General features: G+C 32.2%; 1 protein-coding gene across 1 annotated transcript in view; it reads right to left on the bottom strand.

Annotated features, from left to right (window-relative positions):
* Positions 1-4632: 4632 nt before the first annotated feature.
* LOC124413369 (protein GDAP2 homolog) overlaps positions 4633-22508 on the bottom strand; it is a 34897-nt gene continuing 17021 nt past the window's right edge. The window contains exons 8-12 of the mRNA XM_046893941.1: positions 10432-10585; positions 7710-7849; positions 7182-7236; positions 5272-5415; positions 4633-5109 (exon numbers count right to left, since the gene is read on the bottom strand). Coding sequence (XP_046749897.1) covers positions 5056-5109; positions 5272-5415; positions 7182-7236; positions 7710-7849; positions 10432-10585 — 547 coding nt within the window. The 3' untranslated portion in view covers positions 4633-5055. The remainder of the gene's footprint in view (positions 5110-5271; positions 5416-7181; positions 7237-7709; positions 7850-10431; positions 10586-22508) is intronic.

Genomic DNA, 22508 nt, shown 5'->3' on the forward strand with positions numbered 1-22508 from the left:
CATTTAATTTCGCCGTTACGAATTCGCTTTTCATTCACATAGGTTATTATCTGTACAAACCGCTATAATATATATTATGTATATATGTGTATATTTCGCAACACTCTTCATCAACACACACATTATTTGTATCTATAAAACTCACTTTGTCTTTGTCCGGACTTACATTCGGATATTATAACAACTATTATACATTATTGTATATAAGCCAACAACATTGTTTAGTGCGCGCGCGTTATGCATATAACGTTCGTAATATAATTTTACTTTTCTTTCCCTTTACACACCACCTTCTCACCTTATACCACTTGATTTGTATAATATAGGTATATCGTATAAACTAGGCTAAATTTGTTATTCATTTCTTCGATACATCTTACATATCGTATCTATTATTACAAATATACATTACTTAATTATAAGTAACCATGCCTGGGTGTCTTTTTCGTTACCTTATTATATTCATCCGATTTATTATCCTAAGAATCATTGTCACATTTTTTTTTTTTTTTTTTTTTCTATCCAATTTATGACGCACTAATGTTATAAATAAATAACTAAACCATATATAAAACCTGCGTATAGTACGTATGTATATATATATACCTAGAGAGTGGAACTTACATCTACATACGTATAATTGACTACGCACGAGTAAAATATAATGATAAATACAGACACCGGTTGCATGCCTGCCTAGATATAGATCAGATTGATTTAATTTTAAATTATTACCGTTTCCCGGATAAAATGAAATTTTTTAATTTTTGGCAAGAATGTACTTTTGTCAAGAGAGTAGAAAAAATGAGAAAACATTAGGATTTTTTTTTTTCTTCTTTTTGGCATGGAAATAAATACGGTCACGCAGGAAAATGCGTGAAGAATTCTTTTTTCTTTGTCGCGTCAATTGTAAGTACGCTTTTAATCGGCGTACATTGTTGTTGTATATTTAATATGAACCATACAGAAAAAGTTATAAATGAGTAACTTAATTATTTTACACTGCGGAAATAATTATATATATATATATATATATATATATATATGTAAAGTTTTCGAGGTTCGATTGGATTGATTTTTTTCTCTCTTGTTATTTAATGTATGATAAGTGCACACGGATTTTTGTACTGACGTGTGAATATTAAATACGGGATTAACATTACAATATAAATAAATAAATATATAATATAATATATATATACTACATATCTATAATTTGATATAGATACATATTTATATACCATAGATATATTTTGACATTTCATAAAAATAATTAACCATATTCTTTATTTTTTATTTTTACTTTATTTTTATACTTTGTGAAATTTCTTTCTTTCTTTTTTTTTTTTGTTAATTGTTTGTTTGTCACCCGCTTCTCGGCTAGTTTGTTCGCTACGGTGTTTTTTCTTTTCTATTTCTGCCTCCTTTTCTTCATGACCCTGGTCCGTAATATCCGTAATAATATACAATATACATATATCTATACGTGTACTTTTTTCTATAAACAATGGCCATTTTTTTTTTTTTTTTTAAACTAAGTTATTACAAGGCCCTGCAAGGCTAAGTCCGATGTTCGTTCGTCCGAAGCGCTAGTCATCACGGTAATTACTTTTTAGTCAACAATTCATTCCAACTCGTTACGCTGAGTTCCAATCATTTAAATATTAGATTCATAATCGCGATAATATAATTTTGTTCATTCTATACGCACGTATGCAGTTGGACAATTTCATTGTACTCGGTGTGTGATACGTGCGCGTTATGTGGAAAAAAAACCAGACCGATTGGAAATCGAAATGATTACGCAGTTTTGGATATAAATTTTTGTTACGCTATTTTTTTTTTTCTGTTTCTTCTTTTTTTGTGACATTGATAAAAACATTATTGTTATTACTATCATTTTTCCAAACGAATAGGTACTTCTGAATTTTCTTCACACAGAGGGTTTTGCAGTCGTAGCTGTTTATAAATGGTTGTAATAACACTAATAATGATGAAAACAATATCAATAATCACAGCAGTAATTAACTACGGTTTACCGCGTGAACCGGAAATTTTTTACCCGATAACATCTTATACCTATTCTGTGAATAGGTATAAATTTCAAAGACAGAGTTACTACAGAAATGCTTTGATATTTATGGAAACAAATATGAATGAGAGCATTAAATTTATTCATTCGATGAATGAAGGCTGAATACAAGGCTCAGTCAAAGTTCAAAGTGTGAAGCTATTTCGCGTAAATGATTACTGCACATAACACATATGAAAAAGATATAGTAAATAAAAAGTCTCATCGCGATTACTGCAACATACAAAACGCCACACTGTGCATAGATTCTTTGTTATTTTTTTATTTCCTTTCACTTATTACGACTTGTTTTTCTATTATCAAAACTTTCACCTTGACTTTTTGTTTTTGTAACTAATAGAAACATGTTGTTGAAAATCGTAAAAAGAAAAGTGAGAAAACGAGAAAAATATATATAAATGTAAATTAAAGATAACTCATTGTTTGGAATATCGTATCGTAAGTCATTAGGAAAGGACGCGACGAGTTTGTGAAAAAATATTTCGAATACAACGATAAGAAAGAAAATAAGACAGGTTCAAATAATAACGTTAGAAATATATTTATTAAAACATGTTTATACTGTCTGTCTTATGAAATAAGAATAATCCAATAGGTCAGTGATACAATTATAACGGATATGGTATAAAATCGAATAGAACGAAAGTGTGAGGTGACGATACGATAAATAGGATGGCTATGTACCGGTTGATGATATTGGTTTGTTGATGTACTGAACTTAGATATAATGTAATATATATATAATTAGTACGATAATACGAATCTGGTAATAATATATATGAACAATAAAATATTCTTCATTAAATACGTTTAAAATGCGTAAAATAAAATCATATCGATGGATAATCGAAGCAACGACGCTGCCGTCGAAGATTTAAAGCAATATAACAATAATTCAGATGATAATACGAAATCGTTTCTTTCGCTTGTTCCCATCGTCAATAATACAAAATAAAATGTCATATAACCTCGAATACGTAGAGAGAGAAATAGAAAATTTAATCGATTTCAAAAAAAGAAAAAATGTAGAAAAATTTTATAGAAAATAATAAATTTTTAATTGCAAAACTAAAATTTAAGCGATACAAGGGAAGCATTTCTCTGATTCATTACTTCACCTTTCTATTCAGTGATTCTGAATTTAAACACAGATATTGAAATTATCTGCTTAAACATCGGAATCTTGTCTACAAAAGCTCGTAAATAATGTTTTTCAACTATATACTCGATTCTATTCTTATCATCAATTACTTACTCGGGGCTAAAAAATGTTATTCTCTTTTAATCCCATTTTTTGGTGCTTTCTTATCTACTTCAAGATAAACCAATAAAGTTATTTGAAAATATTTGTAATATATGTATGCGGATACAATTACACATATTACCGTCCACGTACGTATGTGATATTGACACTGACGGATCTATTTGAACGATATCACCATTAATAGATAGAGAGAGTCAAAGCCGGCAGTGAAAATAAGATGGTAATCGATGTACGGTCAATAATCATAACATACATGTACATACATATTTGCGCATTGCATGTGAAATGATTTTTTTATTTCTTTATTTTACTCCTTTTATCATTACCATTCGTTTACTTATTTAGTTCTTGATTGTAATGAAATATAATTTAAATACTGATTATTGGTGTTTTGGCAATCAATTTTTTTTCTTCATTTCTCTTTCCTCGAATGTGAGTTCTTTTACCGTATTTTTTTTTTTTTTTTTCATCACAGCCCAACTGCAACGTTTTTAGATATATTGGTCAAAATAATCTAGAAAAAAAAAAACAACAACAACAACAATAACTGAACATAAAAAAAAAAAAGGTAAAACAAAACAATTTATCGACGCAATCTGATCCAGTAAACAGGAGTTTTAATTCTTTCGTTTTTTCGTTTTATTAATACGAATTGAATTTCATACGTACGTTTCGTACTTAGAACTAGTTAAAATTAGGTACTTTATGACGAAGTGTTGCTGTAGCGAATGTACTGGCTATAAATTTTCAAAAGATTTTCTAACAACGCGATTTTTCTTTCAAATATCTCTCATCCCCTAATAACACATCGTTGGATTTTTGATAGTAACAGTAAGAATAGTAATTGATAATAATAATCATTTGTAATATTTCGTGATTGCAATTTCTAATATTTCAAATATATACCTATGTATTTTATATATATGTATATATATGCATATATCTATAAGTCGAATAAAACTCTAACGATTCTTTTCGTTCAATATTATATAATGTTTATATGTATATCGTCCAAAATAACACACCGCCTCTCACACTATAGATAATATAATATATAATAGTAATATAATACCTATTATGTCGACAGAGCGTCGCATTTATAAATAATAATATTTCGCGCGTTAAATTTTCTCTTCTCACGGTCAATCGGATAAATGAAAATCATCAGTCTCTCACCTAGAAAGGGATAATATAACTCTTTACTATAATTATGAAACTTTTTTTTTTGGAGTTTTTTTTGTTGGTTTCTTTTTTTTTTTTTTTTTTTTTTTTTTTGTCATCCTCATTCTTCTTTCTTTTTCCACTTTACCTACGGTCAAATATGTTCAACAATTAAATTTTACCGCGCCTAAGCACACTATCGTATCACCTTATATTATTTATTAATTGATAATCTACTTATGCTAATAGTATATCTACATGTCTACATTTTCTAAGCGTACTGGAAACGCTGGAGCGTTGTTGTTTCTGTTTCTGTTTCTGTTTCTGTTTCCGTTTCTTTTTTCATTTCTCTCAATTTTTTTTCGTCAATGATATATGTAACCAGCATTAGTCGAATACGCCGTACGTATTTAGAATATTTTTATACTGATGCTAAATATGCTTATTAAAAACACTGGTTTTCATACTTGTTTTCCTTTAAAAACGAAATAGGTATAACGATTATAAAGTTGATACGTGAATCGACGAGTGTTGCGAGTTACGTTGTCGATTGCGATGTATAATCAGGCTGATAGTAACGTAGCCCGTTTATCTGAAACAAAAAAGGTGAAACGAAAAACTAATTAAAAAACAGAAAACGAAAAAATCCAACGGATCGAAAGTATTTTGGGTACCAAATGTAGGCAAAAAAAATATGCTCTCCCGTTTTCATACACCGTATGTATAAATTAATCGTCGGATCAAATTATTTTACCGTCATATCGTATTCCGTTATGTAGGCTGGTATTTCTAACTGATCGGGCGACATAACTTCGTAAAGATATTCAACGCCTGGCAGATTGTGAACCTTCTGTTTAATCGCTGGCGCCATGAAGGTTGTGAACCACCAAGTCATCATCTGCAACATTAAGTAAAAATTAATAAATATTTTATTCAACATAGAGTGAAGTTTGGTAATAAAAAAAAAAAAAAAAATACGAAACACAAGTTGAAAAAATCAATTAAGCCTTATTTTAATTCAAGTACTTTCCGAAAAACAGGCTTTTATCACTACGAGCAGTAAAAATAGATTGATAATAAATAAAATGAATAAATGTGCGCTGTGAATTTGAGAAAAATAGTAAATATTTACTTTATGTGTTTTTTTTATTTTATCGGATTATTACTCGATTATTGCAATATTATTGTGTCAGTAAATTGTGGCGAGAAAATTGAAAAGAAGAAAAAAAGATGAAAATAGATGTTATATTTGTGCTTGAAATCGAGCTTTTTATTTTTATATACCGCATACTAAGCAGCATCATCTGCGTTTTGAATTATATTATAGTGGCTGGCTATCATTTGTATCATATGTACGTGAATACGTAATGTAACGTTCAATTAAAGCAATTAACTGAACTTCCTATTGCGTTTCCACATCTCGTTGTCTCTCGCAACGGTAAAAATGCAAGCATTGTAATATATGATCGCCATGAATGGCAAATCATGAATAATATTCTCAAGTCAGCTCAAGGTTGTCGCAGAATAATCTTATCCTCTCTCTCTCTCTCTCTCTCTCTCTCTCTCTCTCTCTCTCACACACACACACTCACTCTGCAGGTAATTTTATGTGATTATAAAATAAATTTTTTTGCTTATTAAGTAAGTAAATAATTATGAGAGAATATGTAAGTAGAATTGATTCGATAATAATGACGGAAAGATTATTTACAAATCGTACAATAACCTGCACGTAGAAAGAAAAATCTTAATCATATTAATTATTCTTAATTATATTAGTACAATAGTAACAAATCCTCGCTTCGACGTAACACATGCGCATATATAATTGAATGAGTTGAAACAAAACTTTCTATTCCTCGAACAACAGTGACAAAAGCAAATTATTAATTCAAATCCAGCTAAAAAGCAACGCTAATCTATTTCATCTGTAATACAAATATGGTAACAACAGCCTCGAATTAAATTTTGGAAAATCATTCTTCTTCCATAGTTTTTTCTTTATCGTATATGTTTTGAAAAAAAAAGTCAGATATTAATTCCACCTATTAACGATGAATCGGATGAATCGATATTAAGGATGATTTACGATTCGTCCGCTTTTATTTGCGTTTCTGTAAGCATCTGTTGGTTGATTGGAATATCGTGTAAAGTTGAAAATTGTTTTTCATCACCCTTGCTGTTCCCGGTGGTATTATAACTGTACCAGCTGTGTCACGTCAGCACAGACAGACGTTAATTTCGAACAAAACAAGTTCTCTGAACTTTCGACTGTGTGTGGGAAGATTAATTAAGTTAGATGACGAATGCAACGATATAGGTATGCGTATACCGTAAAAAACACGTTCACACATAAATACATACGTACATATATATCACATTGTGCGTTGTTTCCGCTCTCAAACCGCGCGTGATATATTAATGAAGTACGACGTAAGGTTATCACAATGGGGATTGTAGATGATAATGATGATTAATTTAAAAGTAATTATGAAAACGTGTAAACTATATACAGATTTTTTTACTTGACGTGTATAAACTTTACGTAAATTATATTGTATAAAATTTAGTAGGATTTTAATTGAAAAATAAAAGAGGAAATAAACTGCGGATGACCGTGATACAATTAAACTGTCACATTACTCTTCGTAACGTTTTACTAACCTTTGTCCAGAAAGTAGGATGAATTATGTAGAATTGCTTCAGATTCTTTTTGTACCTGAAACAGACGAGCGCGTATTAACAACGTAAATTAGAAATAGTATAAACCATTTATATTATACCTATGCTGGTACAGAAATTAACGTAATACTATATACATAATATTTTTACGAACAGTAAAGCAAATTGTTCGGAACTTAATTGATCACTGCGTCAACAATTTTTATTTTATTATATACGTGTCGTCGAATATTTTTTCTTTGCACAAGTGACAAGTTGGAGTGATAAAAAAAAGTTTACATCGATTTTCAACCGGTTCCACAAGTTTTTCAAATACCTCTGCGTCGCTATATTATAACTAATTAAACTGATATTAAACTAATCACTATATTACAACAACATTGCAGGTAAATATATATTCGTTTTTTCCCAACCTTAATGGATTTGCTTTGTCAAATTTTTACGAGATCAGATATACAAAATATTTTATGCAAAATGAATGGAGCTTTACATGAATGTAGCTATACTAACTTGTAGGGAAGCACGTTGTAGACTTCCCTCAGCCAATGAAGTCCTGGATAATTATTGCTTGTCGTCAATGTGTGGAAGTAAGCGATTACGTAATCTCCCTTAACAATGGGATCCAGAAGCTGGATTAAATATAACAAGGCCTGAAACATGGAAGAAAATGCGGACGATAAGCGGACTTATCATTAACGATTTGAATGAAAAATAAATTTCAAAAATTACAAATTCTCTTAAGAACGATGATTTCACTTATTTCTATTCAAACATTATTTTTTTTCTTTCGCATTCGTATTACCGGTGAACGTACGTGTATAAATTTCCTGATCTTAGTCTCTCGCGGTTATTTGAGTGTAGCAACAAAAAAAAAAAAAAGTAAGAAACAAAAATGCCAAACAGCACGATAAACCCGAAACACGTAATATTACTAAAAGTGCGTCGTCGAAGACGAAATAAAACGTAATAATATGCCTACGTATACCTTTGGGTAAAAACAAAAACAGGAGAAAAGAAGATAAAAAGAAAAAAAAAAAAAAGAAAAGAAAATATGAATCCAGTATCCTCCGTTCAAATTGTCAAAATTATAAAAAATTCGTAAAGAGATAATCCGTTAAAAAAAACTCACTCAAGTTACGATATGCAAATTTATACACGAATAACAAAAATCGGCGTATAGATCATATATTATATACAAAAAAATTGTTATTATTACTGTTATTATTACTATACAGTTGACCCAGATAACATACATATATACATACAGCGGTTCGGAGATTAATCGATAAATTGAATATAAGACAATAAATATCTTGAATAATTTTTTCACCGCACCCGCGCACCCTGGGCCTGTTTTTTTTTTTTCTTTTTTAAAACGATAGGTTAGCGACTCAGATTATATCCGTGAATTTTCTCACATGCTTATAAACGGCGCGCAGCGACGGTTTCTTCAACAATATAGATACCAACGCGTTCAAAATGTATTCAGGTTGATTCAAGTGTGCCGTGGGGTATGATCTATACAAGGTATGGGTGTGTATATATATATATATATATATATATATATGTAGATGGATGTTACATATCTCCCCACATAGCTCTCTATACGTACAAGTTGTATATACACACCTAGGCGAGAAATGATCGTCAACGACCTAGTTTCGCTGTGACATGGAGCAACCCTACCCTCCTCGACACAGTTGTGTGTAACATTAGGTGTTGTGTATGTATATAGTGTGCAGATAGATGTATGCGTAGGTATGTATCTATCTGCATTTTGATACATTATTACAGGCACCTATACAGCGGAATTCCGAAGGGCCAAGCCTTACGCCTAGAGAGTTCGGCCAAACAGGAGGTGAGCGTGTCTGGGGTTATTTCTGGCGTTTCTATCGATCAGGGAGAAAGAGAGAAAGAGAATGAAGAGAGAGGAAGGGAGAGACAGAGAGAGAGGAGAGGAGAGACATAGAGCCGATGTATAGTCGAGACTCGGTTCGTTGCAACTTGCTGCTGCTGCTGCTGTTGCACCGTCTGAATTGCAATGCTACTGAGGACATTCGCCCCTCGGTTTTCAAAAAACTTTCCACATTTTTGAAGCTACTTTATTATAACTGATACACAACTAAAGCTGAGAGCATAAAAGAGCGGATTTTACCATAAAAAAAACTTCAGGAAAAGAAGGGGATAAATCAGATTTTTTTTTTTTGGTAAAAATCTGGTAAGAAATACAGTTTACATGAGTATTTTATTTTTTTGTTTAATTTTTTTTTTTTTACAAAAAAAAACTCTGACGCTGTTTTGAGTAAAATCTGTTCTAAATTTCGTCTTATTCTCGTCATCGTGCAGGGTGAAATTTTTTCAAATTCATACGCACGATAACGGAGAAATATATTTCGATTATTGTATCGGAAACGAAAATGATGAGCTGCGATTTGTTAAAATTGTAGAAATTGCCTGCCGCGTCGTATTGCCGTAAGATTACGGAAAGAAAGACGGGGGGGGGGAGGGGGGCGAGGGGAGATAAAAAAAATATATAAAATAGTTTCTTCAAGTTTTTCAAATGATTTCCATATTTCGAATTTTTTCAATCCAACTTTTCACTAATTCTTAATTTTATATCCCCTCTGCTGTGTTTTTTTTTTTTTTTTTTTTTTTTTTCTACTGATAAAATTTGTTATCTTTCCTTTAACTTGCACAATGAACGAAAGTAAGACAAAATCAATCTTGTAGAATGTTTTAGGTACATGTTGAATTGCATATGAGGACACGGTTTTACTCATAAAAATTTAACAAAATCGAGAAACTTTTAAATCGTACCTTCGCGATATATTATAACGTTCACGTGAATATTTATCATCACCGCGTAATTTTCAATCATCGAATGCGCAAATGAGAATCCATTGATTATTATCGAATTCACGGTGAAATTTTTTGAAAAAATATCACGTCTCCGAAATAATTCGTGCAGTTCTTCGCGATACGCGATGACAAAATGACTGCATCGTCCGGTAAAAATAACGGGGAAAAAAATATATGACGTATGTATATGAGTGTTTCCGGTTTGTCGCTCATCTCACACGCAATACGATGTGCCTGTAAGTGTGATCGAAACGAGTTTGTTCACTCGTTGAATAAAATTATTTTGTCATTTATCCTTGTTTCTTCTTTTTCACCCAGCAGTATTTATGTTTTTCCTTTCCCCCCCCCCCCCCCCCCCCCCAGCTCCACTCACCTTGTCGAGATTGATTTTGTTGAAGGGAAACCATTTCCCGACGAACACAACAACCGGACGACCCTGACGATCGACACCGCTTTGGTAAAGGCAGCCAATTCCCGACACCTCCGTTAAATCCTCGGTCTTCGCCCGTCGCAAAAGACGCTCGTACCTTGAATAAAAAAAAAAAAATTGCCACAATTTATATATAATGAATAAATTGAATTTTCAAAAAATATAAAGTGATAAAATTTCTCGTTATAAAAATAATACAAAATTTATATTTCATCGTCGATGATTCATTATTTTATAATCATACTGTTACGGAAAAATTTCAAATGCTTGTAATATCTAGATAAGAAAAAAAAACATTTCACATCAGATAAGTTAAATATAAATTATTCATATACCATGATAAAAATAGACTGCAGTCTCATCTTGCATACGTGAATCATTACACGTGTGTATGTATGTATGTATGTATGTATGATGACGAAAATTAGCATACCGAGTAATAATTTTAGAGATTGCAATATCCGTATAATAGATATATAGGCATAACTATAATACAATATGTACACACGCGTGCAGAGTGACTCAACGATCTGCAGTTTGCGGTAGAAATTTCGCGCAAAGATAGAGAGAAAGAGAGAGAGAAGAAAAAACTGCTTTTTACACCAGGGCATAAAACCGTAAAGAGAAAGCGATTCTGTTGATCAAATTTTTCGTATACTAAAATTAAAATACCGCGAGGTTTGCTCATTTTTTATTTTCATGTTACAATTGCCTGTAGATTCCGTTTTTTACCGTACAGTAAAATTTCTTCTCATCACGATTCCGAAATATCGAGGAAACCAGTTCATTGATTAAAAATGATCATCCACACGTACGATACTTTTCAAACGATTCCAAGGTTAGACAATTTGGGTATAATAATATAAGATCGCGTTCTAGTTGCATTTTGGCCTAATTCTTTTCTTTTTTTTTCCTCTCTCTCTCTCATCATTCTCCGACGCCACACACGAAGGTTGCAAATATTTACACGAGACAGAGAATAATAGGCGGGTATGATACATGTCTAGATAGGATAGGTATGTACATTAGCTCCGGCTGGATAAGGTATATCAAAGCAACACTTGAGGGCTTGCTTCGACCTTGAGCAGAACGCAGCGACCACGTGGGCTTTCAATAGAAACAATTTTCAAAGCTTGCTGCATTTTATAAGCAAGTTTTCTTATTTTTTTTTTATTTCGCTCGCGTCTGTCGTATAATAATTTGTCATTATACACTTGAAGAAAAAAAAAATATTAATATGACAAGTCGAAGTGTCGAACGATCTCGCATAGAATTATAAAAAAAAAAAAAAAAAAAAATTCTGTTCTCATCGTCCCGCTTGCATAATTGTACAATTAATTTTATCGTCTGAGCTCATTTCGCGATTGCATAATTTACAAAATCTCTTCGAGTGATTGGAACACCAAAATCGTATGTAGCTACGATATTACTCACTGGTATGTGTATATGTATGTGTGTGTCTGTGTATGTGTGTGGTGGATAAAACGAATTGCGCAGGAGGACAAAACTGTCGACCCTGACGAAACTTAAATCGCGAACCGAAGAACCCTTCGGAGGGCCTCTTATGTGTGTTAAAAGTTAAAAGAGGGTGGTTAGGGCTGCGCGAACCTGCAAGTATGAGGTACGAGGGGATGGGGGGGTGAGTTTTATTATACGCCGCGCTAGACTTGCCACTCGGCGAGGTCAACGATCGGTGACAAGTGTAAAACGAAAAAAAATTTATACCAATATTTCTGCACAAAGAGAATAAAAATCATATGAAATTGCCACGATAAATCGTTACTTTCAATGTATAAGTATTCAATTTCTCACGCGATCTAGCGCAGTTTATCAAAAAATTTGCGAAGCATTGTTATTTCTGTACGAAAAACAAAATTTTAATAATTACTTATTTGCAGAAATTGAAAAAATCAGAGGGGATGGGGGGATGAGAATCATCAGAGTTATGCTTTGTTTAATATTTGAATTTAACTATTTATACCGCGAGCAGATTCAATTAGGTTGATGAAACCGGTACAGGGGTTATAAAACAATAATAAACGTCGGGCTGAAAATAATCGTCATATATACGTATTTGGGAATATAATCGGAAGCGCGAAAGTGATTGGCAAGCACGCGATACGAATGCAATATCGTGTGCTCGAGTTTCGAATGAATCCAGTAGTCACAAGCCCTAAACACGCAGATCATTAGCTGAATTTAGGTGTCTCGAGGTTACTTTTCGGGTGCAGCAGGATATAATAATAGACACGTGAAATTAAAAGGATCGATTACTGTAATTAAATCGACTTTGATAAATCCTGTGAGATTTTTCGTTCACTTCCTCGTTGAGCAAAAGTTTCTTTTTTCTGCCTGGGAAAGGAATACTCGTAAAAAGTGAAAAAAAAAATAATTAAATAAATGAATAAAATGACAAATGAACCAAACAAACAAAATAAATCAGACAACCGATGCGAAACTTTATTAAAATCAACGTACCGATCCTCGTCGTCGATAATGTCGATCATAACCATGACGATTCTGTTTTTTTTTTTATTTTTTGCAATCTGAAACAGCGGATCCACCACCTCCTAGTTTATAACTATAAACGCAGCTGTTGGCTTCGAGAGTAAGCAAAAAAGAAAAAAAAAAAAAGAAGTAAATAAATAAAAACACAGACACAAATCACCGCAGACAGCTGATACGTGAATAAAATCGCGTTATATTAATTGAAAAAGTTTTCCGTAGCACTTATAATGAATCCAAGAGAGTTACAGGTTCGAAATCAGCAATTTTCTCACTCGATCTCGTCCGCGAAATGGATGATGCGAAAAAAAAAAAAACAAGAATAGAAATAATCTCGAAAGGCAATTCGATCTGTATGAATTCAAGGCGAGGAATGAAAGCACCTGCCGCTGCTACTGCCGTTGCTTGGCTGACGCGTTACGGCGCACTGACTACTCGAAGAATCCGCAATTCGCAAGCGCCGTTCGCTCCACTTTCGACGCCTTCCTTCCTTCCTTCCCTACCTCGGTCAGGACGGACGGCAGTAGTAGAAGCCTGTGCAAGTCAGACGCTACGCCGAATCGCACCGACGACGACGCGACGTGAACGAAAAAACAGGATAGATGAAACACCGCCGCGACGCCGTCGTTTTTTTTTTTTTTCTTACGGGGGTTAAAGATGCAGGGTTTCTAGAAAACACAAGGGTACGCGGTCGTACGATTTGCCAAAGCACTGAAATACCGAGATGCTAATGACAGAAGGGTGTATAATTTTTTTTTTTTTTTTTTTTTTCATTGCCGAAAATTCCGTAGAGTTATTTTTAAATTAAATATTATAAAAAAAGTTTTAAAGTCAAAAGAGCGTGTATGTTTGTTTTTCTTTCTTTGTTTTTTATGCGATAAATATTTATGCGACCTTTTTTTTTTTTTGGCTTTAGATAGACGGAAAATAAATATTATAAGCCGGTTTGGGATTAGCACCGCGATATGTATTTTGAAGATTTTTGAAATTAATAATAAAAAAAAAACTAGAAATATATAGAAAAGTGAAAATTGAGAAAAAATCAAAATGTTGAATAGTCGGAATCCTGAGGATTATCTACGTCACCAATTCTTGCCGATTCCGACGATTCTGCATTTTCAAATTCTACGACGTACATTTTATTTAGCATCTTTGCAAAATTCGATATTGTGTTTCAGCATTTTTACGCATACCCGGTGCTTTTGTGTCTTCCCTACATACTCGCACTTGTTACGCACTTGGAATTGCGTGAAAATATATATTCAACCTGTGCGCGGTAATAATAGAAAATAATCGTGCGTTCGCATGAGGTTGAAGTTAGCAACGTTACTGTAACAATGTACGTTTACGAAGAATCGTTACAACGAAACCTATACAATTCGTCGTATGATTTGATATAGATTATAAAATAAAATGTATAAAAAATCATACGATGAGCCCTTATACGATTTGTTATATAATTTTTTACGTATTTTATTTTATAATCTAAAATTTCATGATTTATTATGTTCTTCGTTATGTATGAAGTCGTATTTAAATTATTAAATTACATGATAAAGTATAGAATAAATTTCAGTAAGTTAGAATTGTCTGAAATTTATTAAACCTTGATAAATGAAACAGACTAGATTTCGAAAAAGTCAACTCATTATAAGACATTAATCGTTTTTTAATGATTTTTCCCGGATGTTTTGTTACGTCAACGTTACCAACTTCAACCTGGTGCGTTTTCGAATTCAATAACCCTAGATGCTTAGCATCTGCGTTCAAATAATGTTGCCATTTTGATATTTCATTATTATTATTCTTCAAAATCGTTCTTAATGTAAAATTGATTATGATACATTCATTTAATTACATATACATATATATAGAATAATGACAATATAAGTATAGTTATATTTTTAGTTATTATCGTTTTTACTGAATTACCGATTTATAGCGACATTCAAAATCTACAAGCGAATAATAAATACAAATTGTCTTTTCACGTGTATTAATTATACTCCGATTCGAAATCGTTATAAAATAATAAACATAATATATCACTAATAAATCACAAATTTAACAGATATTCTTTTATCGGCTAACAAAGAACGTTTCTCGTAAAACAGAAAAAAAAAATTCTCCTTCTATTTTTTAAAGTGAGCAAAATAAGTAATCTTCAAGTTTTCCCTTTATAATAAAATAAATTACTTTATTCAATAGAATAACCATGTACAACAGAATCTTTATTTTCGTCTGTTTGTTTCTTCGTTCTAGATATTATACTCGCCTTGAGATCATTTATTTTTCGTAACACGCATTTATACTTCACGTATAAACAATACTAATATATTTCCATGACGAAAAGTAAATATCGTATTTTTTCTCTATTTTCAAAGTTGTTTTTTTTTCGTTTTTTTTTTTCAACAATATTGCAACACGAGTGTATTCGGAGATGGGACGAAGGTCGGAAAACCTAGTGTATAAGGTACGTAGGACGTTGAAAAATGTACAACCGTTTACCCAACAACGACTATACAATTTACATATATTCGTTATACCAATTACAAGCTAACAGCTTAACCTAATCACTCGACGTATGTATAACACAACATCCATATCTATACACCAATGTCAATAAGCGATACGTTGTAATAAAAGATGGGGGGGGGGGGGGGAGGAAGAGCAAATTCAGATCGGAAGTATCGCAATAATTACACAATACATATGAAATATTGCAAAGATAAACATTATTTCCTCACGTCGAGAAAAATTATACCTCTTGTAGGAGACTTTTAAAGATCCGCGATTTGTAAAATAAATTAATTAAATACCTTTCAACATTGGAAATCGACAGTTTTAATTTTAATAAACTTTACAAATAATAAGTGATACTTGCTCTCAGCAAATGTCGAGCAACTTCCTCTTATTCAATGGTCAACAATGTCGACATAATATATCTGTATACATACATGCAACCTCTTTTGATTCCATTTCTGTCCAATTTTTTTAAAATCATTATTATCAATTTTTCTTTTGTTTCCCCTCTCTTTTTCCGAAGCACATTATGTGTTTAATCGTTCGTCTCTTTTCAGTTATCGATAATAAAGATATATTCTAGATTGAAACGAATATTCGTTATTTCCGGAAAAATTTATAAAAAAAAAAATATCGATTTATAAATTATATTATACTCTTATATACATAAATTCTTGTTTGATTTATGACTTGAGAGTAATTTTTACCGCGTAGAAATATCTAAATCTGTTTGATTTCTCAATTATGATCATTACAATCGTGCAGCGTATCGCTGCAGCATGAAACTCTCACCTTTTCTCAGTCGACACCAGCGACTTGGCAATTATTGCAAGCTTAGGTTCTTTAGCAACCGTGACTCCGTTTTTTTGCTTCTTTGGTTGCATATTGAAACCTTGACGTATATATGAATCGCTTATGCAGTCAACAACACAACAAGTTTAATTACAGAATATACATATATATACCGCACTGATTTACTATAATTCACGTGATAAAGTTATTGACAAGACGCGAGATGTAATAACAATGAATATATAGAATCAAGAAAAACGACGAATGAAAAAAAATCGTTGCTATCCCACTTTATTATTCTTCGCAATGAATGTATCGTCGATAGAGTAACAAACCGTTCAATAATGACAAAATAAAAAATCGTTCTTCGCGCACAGTTTGCGACAATTAATGATAATCGTCCAACGATTTGATGATATTGAATTTTTCGATGATATATACCAAGTACAACGAGCAAGACTGGCTCCGAAGCGCAGAAAACAAAAGGGGGATGAAACTGAAATCGACTCTTGAAAGATCCAGGGAGAACTGAAGCTGCGGAAAAGCAACGTCCGGTATTATACCGCAAGCATCGACGGTATAGCGGAGAGAGAGAAAGAGAGAGAGAGAGTGATAGAGGGAGGGAGAGGATGTATAAATGGTTAAAATATGAAATTGTTTACGATACGTTATAAGCGGCGTGGGCGTTTCGAAGCTCGTGGCGCAATTGCCAACTGCGATATTCTATGAAAGATGATGGGGGCTGCGTTGGGTTAATTCAGAGAAACGCAATATCCTCCTTGTAAACGTATACGTATACGTATACACACACACACACACACCCTCCTCACATATATATATATATAATGAGAATCCAATATCCGAGAAGTAAACACGAGGAGGTGGTTGCCCGATGAAACGGAAACTATGGAAAGAAGAAAAACAAAGAAAGAGGAAAATAGCAGAAGAGGATAAATAAAAATGTATATATATGTAATAAAAAAAGAAAGAAAAGGAAATTACGAGCATTTCGCATGCAGCTGGGAATACGCGGAAGCTTTTGTATAACGTTTTGAAGATAGAAAGAGCGAGATGAAAACTATGCATACATATGTACATATAGACGTGAAGAGATTGTGAATCTGAAGCTAAATGAATCGGCTATAAAATAGTACCAACAATAACAGACGAGTGTTGTTTAAAGATTTTGTTACCATATGCATTACGTGCAAGGATTTCTTAACCTGCTGCATATATACACGCCGTTTCTATGACGAATAATAGATATCTGACTCACTCGCAGAGTTCCGTGAAAAAGAGATGAGGAATTCCCTAACAACATCCGCATCGTTTCTTCTAACCGAATCGTGCAATTCCAGTTTGCAAAACTTCCGGGCGACAGACTAAATATATATATATATATGTTATATTGGATATTTATGATCTGCCTCATATATATATAATTATAATTTTCAAGAAGAGATTCATTGCAAAATATTTTCAGGAAGTTGTGCGTATATTTTCAAAGCATCGAATCTTGCAATTAGTTTCGATCTGGTTTCAATCAATATTTTTTACACCATTCAATGAACATATATGATTATATGCATCGATTTATACCAGACGCATAAAAACGCCGAAAGCACCATTTTTATATCCATATTTTGCAACTCGTCTGCAAGATTTTTATTAATGACAATCTAGCCAACAACTATGACGAATTGTGATTGGAAATATAACTTGACAAACGTTGAGAAACATTTATTTTAATATTCTCGAACGATTTTTGGTAAATCAAATTATAATCGATACGTTTTTGAAACGTACCTACCAGATTTTGTAACGTCAAATTTCTTCCAAATGCTATGAAATGATAAAAATCAAGTTTTAAGAAAAAACCAAAAATCGCTAAAAATATCGCGTGGCGCCAATTAATATCCATTATAATCCTGTCCGTCGAGATTTGCAAAATGGCTGCAAATATCAACCGGTGTTACTTACAAAGACCCCTGACATACGACGACCTATTAAATTTTCGAACGATCGTACAGAATTTTATTTTCATTTTTTTTTCTTCTTTAATTTCACTCGAAGCGAAAATAGATTTAAAAAAATTACCTCTGACAACTAAACGATTATTTTACTGCAGTAATTCGAGTCGAAACTAATTGCACGAAGTTTATTTAATCGCATGCATGAACTTCATTCGTCACAAAATTTCCTGTAAATATGTAAACTGAGTAAAATGTCATTTTTTCATTTGTTTTTTAAAATTAGTAGCTGATGAAAAATTCTGGTAAAATTCTAAGCCGTAGCAATAAAGTTTTTGAATATTCTTGCAATTACAAAGTAATTTGTGTGATTATAGTTGTCGATAGAAAATTTTCTGTTTGTTGCCCAAAGTTGAATCAGTTTGTTTGATTCAGGTACGACAATTTTCTTCCCCCATTCAGTAAAGCCTTGAAATAAATTTACCGTTGCTATAACATTGAATTATCCCAATAGTTAACGACTACTGAATAAAAATTTCTCTGATCGTTAATAATTGGTCGGTAATATCAGAAGTGATTTTTTTCCCCTTAATATTCGAGTGGTTTGAAATTTTAATCAATAATCAAAATTAGTAGATATAAAATTTGATGTAAAAACGATCCTCGGATTAAGCGTAGTTTCTCAAAATATTCTCGAATTATTTATTTTATCAACATTTTCATGCATAACTGAAAATAGCAATATTTAAATGAATAATTCGATTTTGTTTTCATCAATTAATATCTAAAGATTATCAAAAAAAAAAAATTTTTTTATTGCTGCCCTGCCTTCTTTCGTTAATTTTGAGAACAAATATATTTGCGAATAAAATCATGTTTGTATATTACAAAACCACCCCTTTTCCCTTAAAAATACTATTAATAGTATAAAAACTAGAATCGATCTATCATAATCATGATTTTTATGATTTTTATTCGTAAATTCTCTGTTTTGAAAGCAAATAAAAAAACAACACACTTCGTTTCTTCTATCAAGCTGTGATAATCGATCAACGATTCTACCGTGACTCGCTTGCTTCGGGACAAAATTACTTTACACAGCTCCAGGTTGTCATATCGAGCCTGTAACTGACGTCACGAGTAGAACAGCCGCTTTCCAGAGGGAACTGTTTAGTATTGATCTCTTTCGAGGCATCCTGGCGGTTTTCCGCTGGTTGGGCTAGGTCGGAAAGCCGGCGAACGGCAGGTGAACGACAGCTGGATCTGCTGCACCTACAACCGAGCTTTCAATATCCGCCCTGCAGCTCGCCGAAAGCTCATTACTTAGCTGCTGACGCCCCGTGCGTGTCTTGCCATTCCGAATTTTTCTTTCAACCCAGATTCCTGCAGCCTCCCAATAAACGTACTCTCGTCGTGATTTACTATTCGCATGGAATTTACTTTTATTTTATTGATGTGTACGTAAAAGCTTTCATACAAATCGCCGGTGTTACGTCGTATAATGGTTTACATATTCGTCAAATCTAGGTTTACGCGTTCTGCGTGTGCGTTCTCGGTTATTTTACGATTATTTCTTTCCCTTTCGTTTTATTTTTTATTACTAAAAATCGTTGAAAGAAATTTGGGAACGTGGATGAATTAAAGTTTAAAATTTATCGTAAGGCTATAAGTTGTCGCATTTCTCAATATCTTAACGATATTCAAATCATTGCAAAAGCATATTATAAAAGATTTTTATAAGTTTTTTGAACGAAGAAAAGAACCCTTTCGCAGAAGAGTATTTTGCACAAAGTCGTGTGATTGAATCGTTGTAACTATCAACTGAAAAATTGAAGAGAGTCGAAAAAATTGCATTTTTTTTTTCAAGTTTTTTGTCAAAAGTTCAACCGCTGCGGTGTCAAGAAATTGAATTCATCGAAATTTTTCGGTTTCGCGAAAGGAGAAATAATTCATTGAATTATCATGCAGTAGGTTTGTGAATTAATTATAATTCACCTGAATTAATAATTATCAACTAAATTATGAAAAATAAACTGAAATAATGAGGATTAATTGAGAAATAATTGAATTATGGAAGATTGATTAAAGTTGATTTGAATTAGCTTGTATTCGTGCGAGAATTATTCATTTACAGAGAAAACAAAAATTAATTCGAATTAACAGAAAACACAAAAGAATGAATTGAATTTTTATTGTAACTCACTTGAATTAGAACGAATTATCGAGAATTCTTGAGAAAATAATTGAAATTCATGAATTGAGTTGAATGGAAGAAATTGACCTCAATAAAAGAAAATCGATTACAAATAAAGAAAGAAAAAAAAAATTAATTAATGCAATAATTTAAATTAATAACCTTGTAATATTTTAAGAAGGCAGTTAAATAAATGATATATCCAAAAAATGATAATACAACACATCTCTAATTGTTGATAGCCGATAAGCTAGCTAGAACAACAAGTTTCGGAAAGTCTGAAAGTTTATTTATTTATACGTATAGCCGATTCTTATTCTGGTTCACAGAAGAACACAGCACAGCTCATTGTGAGGAATTTTTAAAAAATCAGGGCTTCGTTCATGACCATTGCCTGAAATTTGAAAGAAAAATTTGTTTTTCTCACCAAGTCGCTCATTTTTTATGAACCTAAGATGAGAATCAATATATTCCAAATCCGCCATGAAATTCCCTGATTCCATAATTCCCATGAATACTGAACACTCTGCCAATGTTTCGATACACGCTAAAGTTACTAACTTCAGCCTCATAAATCGGCTAGAAGCGTATCTCAGAGGATTTTGGATCAAGTAAACAATCGCACACACTAATCTATAGCGGCATGCACGATGCGCGTTTAATGATGGACGAACATTATACGCGCAATTAACGTCGCTTCAGGCTAATGTTTGTGATTTGCGAGTTTAGCCCCGAAAGATGTTTAGATGTCCTCCTTCTTAGTCACGCCTTACTCCCAATCCCTCAATGTTTTTCGTCCCATATACCGATTTGTTATACTTATATAGGCCTAGATACCAGAACCCCACGCGCTGATATTTTTGAACAACGAATGATGTATTTTTGGAGAAGGTGTTAAATTTTTCGTGATACATAAATACGTCGGATCAATATTTATGCGCCTCAAGGATGAGTCGGAATTAAACGTTCCGAAAAGAGGAAAACCAGTTCGAATGGTTTTAATGATTCCTTGAGATCAGTTAGAATTTAAAACAAACAGTTACGTCAAGAGTGAATGAAAGTATATTTTTGTTCAATATGTACAAATTTTTTTTTTTTATAATTTTCACAATTAAACAATATCTAGGAATATATGGTCTGCGAGTAAAACAAACCAAGAATATCAAATCGGATAAAGAAAACTCCGGAGTTGAATAATTTTGAGCGTCTTGATCAAGTAAAACTTTTCCTCGGATTGTTGATATCTTATAATATATATATATATAAATATTAAAATTTGTCCGCAGCTTCATTTCTATTATTATAAATAAATTACGATAAAAAAAATAAATTCAGCATAATATTTTCATCTATTATTAAACAAGGAAATCAAAACTCCTATTAATGTATATAAATTATTCGTTTCGTATATTTATTACTCATTAAATTGAACCTTTTAATAAATTACCTCAACGAATGAAACTTACTATACATTAAAGAGGAGTTCATAAGCCTCTCCATATATTTGAACTAGGTATGTAAATTTGTTATACGCTCCAGAGTTTGACAATGGGAATTAAATTGCTTGTAAAAACGTGTTGAAACAGATGATACAATTTTAAATTATCTTCGCCTAATCTTTGTTAATTTGCGTCAGAGGAACCTGCCGTGTGATTGTTATCTTCGTTTGACGTCAAGAAAAGATATCTACAGAATTACAGGTGTTTTATAATATTGGTATAATTTATTCGCTGATGTAAAACAAGAGCTGGCGATTAATTATTCCCTAGTACATTCAAAAGTATTCCAGTTTTCGACTGACTATGATCAAGTATACGACAAAGTTTCGCGGACTGTTGAATACCGTCAAAATCTTTCTATCAAAAAAATTTTCTCACCGTAAAAAAATCGTGAAATAAACGCGCTAAGTAAAAAAATATTTTTACCACGACAGAATTTCAGACTCACGGAAAAATCAAACGTACGTTATATAATTTTTACCGTTTATAATATGGTTTATTTATAAGTTTCGGTTAACGTCTGACGTGGTGGTCGAT

The sequence above is a fragment of the Diprion similis genome, chromosome 1 (genome assembly GCF_021155765.1).
Source record: "Diprion similis isolate iyDipSimi1 chromosome 1, iyDipSimi1.1, whole genome shotgun sequence".
Lineage (NCBI taxonomy): Eukaryota > Metazoa > Arthropoda > Insecta > Hymenoptera > Diprionidae > Diprion > Diprion similis.